This window comes from Symsagittifera roscoffensis, chromosome 10 (assembly GCF_963678635.1).
Source record: "Symsagittifera roscoffensis chromosome 10, txSymRosc1.1, whole genome shotgun sequence".
NCBI classification, from domain to species: Eukaryota; Metazoa; Xenacoelomorpha; order Acoela; family Convolutidae; genus Symsagittifera; species Symsagittifera roscoffensis.
In genome coordinates this window covers 30472642-30478657 of record NC_087071.1, presented here as the reverse complement: position 1 = coordinate 30478657, position 6016 = coordinate 30472642, and the positions used below count along the sequence as shown (strand labels likewise).

The window sequence follows — 6016 nt, the reverse complement described above, 5'->3', positions numbered from 1 at the left end:
AAATCTTGCTTATTGTGTTTCGGTTGAAACACACAATTTCAAAAAAAAAAATCTTTCATTTTTTCATTTATGGCAAAAATGCTTATCACTCATTTTCATAGTTGGAAAAAAGCCTGTCGCACAATTTTATAGCACAAAAAAGTGCTTTTTCTATTTTTATAAAGTATTTGTGTCAAAAATTATGGCAAAAGTCTTGTTGTTTATTTCAAAACTGTGGCAAAAAACGTTTTTTTTATATAAAATTTCATAGCATGGAAAAAAAGCTTATCATGATGCTACTTTGATATTACTTTTCTGGTCTATGGAATAGTATTATGAGCTTTTTTTCATAGTATGAAACTGTTCGATAGCCATTTTTGGTAACCCACATATATGCTTCAAGAAAATGCGCAAAAAAAAAATTTTGTGAACAGATTCATATTTTATTTTGCAAAAAACTGGTAAACTTAGTTTGCTGAACGAAAAAAAAAATGAAAAATAAACGTTTGATAGATACAAAAGGATCCAATAGTACTTCTGACAAAAATTAAAGCACATACTTGGTTGAAGTTAGCTTTCTATTAACAACGAGCTGCGCTGACATTTTTACCAGCTTATGTAGACTTGAAAGTTTGATATCTGCACAAAATAGGAACTGATCTAAGATTAGTTACTATTTGGGTAGATGTCAAAATTAAATCTAATTGAAACATTTTATTTCATTGACAATTGTGCAAAAAAAGTTCATGGATTTCAACCTTTTTTTCTAATTGGCCGAATTTTTGTTCTCATCGTTTTTTAAAAATGGCCCAATAATATATGACACCTTTCGACGTTTTGACCTTTATTGGCTGAAGATTAGCTGTAGTTGTCCAAAATTAATTTCAAAACTTTAAGGCCAAATTTGTTTTACAAGATATTGAAGTGTAAGAGCCCTATATACGCCAAACAACCATAAACCGAATAGCCAATAAACATAAATCGACACCTTCAAAGACTCAAGATTTGAAAACCTGATCCTAGTTGAAGACCTGATTATGGATCGGAACCTTATAAATGATAAAGGGTGTTTACTTATATTTGGATAGCCGGTCCAACAAATATCTGGACTTAAAAGAGCAAATCAATACACTTTAGATAACAGACGTATAAATGTCCAGACTATATTGAGCCAATCAAATTGCACCGACACTGTTTGACAAAAGAATCCGAATTGTCCAATCAAAACTGACCAAATCTGTTACTATCTTGACTGAATGAATTGTAAAAGTCTAGATATAGACGGGACGGACCATTCGATTGATTCGACTATTCTGAGCAATCAAATTCAATTCAATTCAATGAATGAAAATAAAGCAGACCTTTTCTCTTTGTTAGCTTAGGGCGGATTCCTTCTATTACTATACTATACTTCACCCCAGAGCACTTTTTACTTTACCTGAAATTAATCAAACTTACTTCTGAAAAAAGTCGGCCTGCGTTTGCAAATTTAAAAAAAATTGTACTCTTTTGTAAAAAAAATCCTTTGATTTCTATTGGTTATTTTTTGGATATCGAGATTGGCAAGTTAGTACTCGGATAGTATTGGAGTATAGTTAGACAGTTGGAGATTTTGAAAAGAGATTTTTTGACAGAAATTCTTTACTTTCTGTTGTTACAATTTGTCAAAACTGTCTCGAATCTGTCGAAGGTAATCACGAGCGATGAACGGACTTAGGGTAAGTTAGAGTAACCCCCCAACTTAGCTATTTTTCTCCTCTTTCTTCTTATAAATTCTATATCTATCTTTTTTGTCAGCTCAATACTGCCGGCCTGATTTTTCCGACGTTTCACCCACTTGATATATGTCACGTGTCAACCGAATTTCACCCCTTAAATTTACCCCGCCACACAAAATTCACCCTCAGCAGCAATCATCATCAACAGTTTTTTGATTCACACCACTGTGACATGTACTCAATTTATCACTTAGACATTCCTTAATTGATCCTGAAAAAGTGAAAAAAGATGTAAAATTGTTCACTCATTTTTTTCCTATTTCGATTGACATTTTGAGACAAACAATTTTAGGTATTCATTTTCCTGTTAAGTTTCAAAAGGTAAGTTACGATTAATTGATTACCAAAAAATACCTTTAGAAAATTCTCAGAATCATTAGCAGACGAAACCAAATAACATTTGATATAACGTTTTTTAATGATTTCGAACTTTTATTGGCTATAAATTTTTAAATGTCATCTACTTAAAGCTGTTGTATGATTTAAACTACTGTATTATAATAAATGGTAACAATTCTACTTCAGAAAAATATCAAGTTTTTGCTAAAATTTCAGTTTGAAGACCAGCCTCAAGTTCCCTGTCAGTACCCCTTAACTATAGACAGCGGAGGAGGAGCGGGGGGTTCAATCACCCCTTTCGAATCAAACCCGGGGGTTCAACCCAGTTCCCTTCTCAACGCCAACGGTGGATACCACCCGACACCCGGTAGTGCCACCGGGTCAACCACGCAACAGCAGTCTTCATCTGCCGGCGGTGGAGCCGCACAACAAGCATACACTCCTCATCCCGTGTCGGTGTCAGTCCCCCCTCACGGGACCTCGACTGGGGGTGTGTTGCAGTCGGGGGTTGTTCCAGGGGGGCATCATGGGAGTATGGGGGGAGTGACTCCCCATGGCCAAGACGGATGCGTGCAGGATAAAGATTCGGTTTACAAGTGAGTACCAAAATTGATTTTTCACAGTGACCTTTTTCTATCATAAATCGATTCAAAGTTGCAACCTTTTGAATAGATTTTGTAAAAGATAATTTTTTATAATGGCTTTTTTTTAGAAATGGATTCGGAGATTCATTTTTTGAAAAATTTTCGTTGAAATGATGATTGAGACGCTCTCCTTAGCTACGAAAATGCTAAAAGCTCAAAAGTTTTCGTGGTTTCTCTATTTGAACAGTAAAACTCTCGTTATTATAAAGCAAAAATCCCTAGCTAGAAAAACACACATGCGATTGCCGGCCTAAACATTTTTAAAAATTTATGATCGGGAATGTTTTAAATCTAGCTCACTTACTTTCATCCAACTTTAAATAAAATTTTACAACAAAAACGTTTTTCTTTTACGATCTACTTTGGTTTCAATGGCAACCTTCAAGGTTTTGGCCGCTTTTTTCCAACTTCAAAATTTCGTCATTTTGATCTCAATTTTGATATTAATCAAGTTCGAGTTTCATTAGTAGACTCTGAGAATATTCTAGAATCTATTCGGAGAACATTCGAGAACCTAATTTGTTTCTCGTTTCAGCCACCCCCTGTTCCCCCTGCTGGATCTGGTGTTTGAGAAGTGTGAGCTGGCCACCTGCACCCCCAGAGAGCCAGGAATGAGTGGGGCTGACATCTGCTCCTCCCACTCTTTCACAGAAGACATTCACCACTTCTCAAAACAACTGTTCGAGGTTCGGTTTTGTATTTAGAATCATTAAAAAATAATACACTGCTTCCTAGGGATATCTAAAGCCAGAATTAATCTTTTTAACTTACAACGTCAAATTTGATTGTTTGAGCAATACATAACTTCACAAAACAACTGTTCGAGATAAAAAAATTTCTTAATAAAATGTGAATATTTAGGAATACTAAATTGTTATCAAATGGTATCTAGTTACAGATTTATTCAACTTAATTTAAAACATCAGATTTGTATTGCTCGGAAATATCATTAGCCCAGCTTGGTCGGATTTTCTCATTTGTTGTCTTTCCATTCGTGTCGTGTTTTTTTTCATCGATTATATTTATTTTTTTTAATTATTTTTATTAATATTATTGCTTTTTGTAACAACCATAACTGTTTTGCGCGATCATTGGTCAGACCACCCAGAGACGAAAAACTTTGTTTGCAGAAATTTTTTTCTTCTCTTCCAGATACCACAAACACACATCTGATGAAGAAAGTGGTTTTGAAAAATAAAACCACGAGTAATTCGGTCTACAGAGAAAGAAAAATTCTTTTAAAAAAAGGTTTTGTGTTTTTAAAAATTTTTTGAAAGACAAAAAAAGGTTATGAAGGTTGACAGCCTGACAATAAGTTGCTTTTCATTTAATTATTTTTAACTTATTCCTGAAATTTCATTTTTAAACTCATATTTGGCGAAGCAATCATGAAACTACTCTTGCCTCCTGAGAAATTGTCTGGCAAAAAGAAAAAGCATGCCTTTTGATAAAAAAAACAGCAAGTTTTTTGAAACTTACAAAAATCTGTCTAAGTATTTGAGCTTGACACAAAACTTCCCAGTCAGAAAAAAACGACATATATTTGTTGATCATAGGTCATTACAGCCGTTGTTTGGGAATCTGAACAGCTCCTTTTTTGCTTTTTCTCTCTTGATTGAATGATGCAAATCTTTTTATGCAAGCCATTTTATGTCATTTTTTGTTTAAAAACAAAAAAAAATTAATGAAAATTTTGGGCTCGTTTTTTTAAGAGAAATTGCTGAAAAGAGAAATTGCTGAAAATTTTTCAATTGATAATGCAGTTATCACAATTTTGCCATTACCACTAAAATTACACAGGTAAACAAGAAAAATGGGTTCCTTGCTAGGATTACAGAAATTTTGCCTCGTCTATTTTAGTAGTTATGGCTCGTCACCAACTTAAGTCTATCTCAGTTACAAAAAAAAAACAGAAAAACCATTTTCAAAAAAAGTATCTTTTTTACTGTTTTTTTTTCGAACTGAGAGGGAAGGAGTTTGTTAGTGAGTCATCATTCATTTAGAATTAAGTGAAACACAAAAAAAATCAAGACAGTGAGGATTGCAAAAACACTGATAAATTAACCAAAAAAAAATGATTAAATCAGACCAATTGGTCTCAAAACTGGACCACATTTTACGAGTTTTCCTTGAGGGAGTAATGTTGCGTTGCAAAACAACACACCCTACCCTACAATTTTTTCTTATCATCCTTGAAATCCTTCCTATCTTTTTACCCCTTTCACTCGAACTGCTCAAAAAGTCCCTATGTCAAAAAACATTGGTTTGAATTTTTCGAGTTTTAGTCTAACTTCGGGCGAGTAAAGAGGTCGATTTTTTTTGTTATATCATCAAAATTGATCATTTAGGCTACGAACTCAATTGTTTTAGAAACTTCCTGTAACGCTTTCATGGTAATAAAAAGTTTTCACCAAAATTTTTTAAAAAGCTGTCTGAAATAGGAAAGTAATAAAGTAATATTTTCCTTCATTTGTTTGTTTTTCTATTTCAAATTTTTTGAATTTTTCGTTTTTTTGGTTAACTCGTTAACGTTCTACGCGTTTGAACTACCTTTCATCTTACAACGCTCAACGAAGCACACTAGTTTGAAGGAAAAAAAGGAAAAATTTGTAGTTTTTTATGACTGTTCCAAATAAACTGTGCTACTTGCACTGCAACCGGCTATCCTTGTTCTGGTTTCGTAAATAAGGACTGGTCTACATCGCATACTAAAGAGTTTTTTAATGTTTTCAAATTTTGATTTTTTCATTTGAATATCGAAAATCTTTCAATCAAAAAAATCGTCTTTTTTGTTTTTCTTATTGTTTCGAAATAGTTTCATTTGTAATGTTTATGGCTCTATTTGCCCAAACCATTATAAACTTATTTCGGTTAGGGCCTGCTTTTTAATTGATCAAATAAACCTTCTTTGGTGTCCTAAATTAGTTCACAATAATAAACAAAACTTACTTTTAAATTGTCATTTTAACGACCGCCTCAAACCACTAGTAATAATTTCTGATAGCTAGTAGCAGCTTAGTACTAATTTAGAGTCCTTCCCTACCCCAAATTCGCCCAAAAAGCGCCCAACTTGATCATACTTTCCCTATCCCCGCCTCTCCTTATGCCGACGGGTAGCCCACTTCCGAGTTCCGGGAAAAGTGGGTCAAACTAATTTAAAAACAGACTTTTCCCATCCACCTTATTTTCCTTATATCCATAACCTATTATTACTTATAAACTCACTAACTTATAGGCAGTTAAAACCACCCCCAACCACAAACTGTAAGGGCGCAC

General features: G+C 33.7%; 1 protein-coding gene across 3 annotated transcripts in view; it reads left to right on the top strand.

The window, feature by feature from the left end:
• The first annotated feature begins 1220 nt into the window (after window positions 1-1220).
• LOC134855298 (homeobox protein homothorax-like) overlaps window positions 1221-6016 on the top strand; it is a 28769-nt gene continuing 23973 nt past the window's right edge. For 2 of the 3 annotated variants that reach the window (XM_063871785.1, XM_063871784.1), the window contains exons 1-3: window positions 1221-1697; window positions 2313-2692; window positions 3276-3426. In XM_063871785.1, the coding sequence (XP_063727855.1) occupies window positions 1683-1697; window positions 2313-2692; window positions 3276-3426 (546 nt within the window). In that variant the 5' untranslated portion in view covers window positions 1221-1682. Of the gene's footprint in view, window positions 1698-1928; window positions 2079-2312; window positions 2693-3275; window positions 3427-6016 lie in introns of those variants that run through there. The other variant, XM_063871786.1, reaches the window with a different exon arrangement.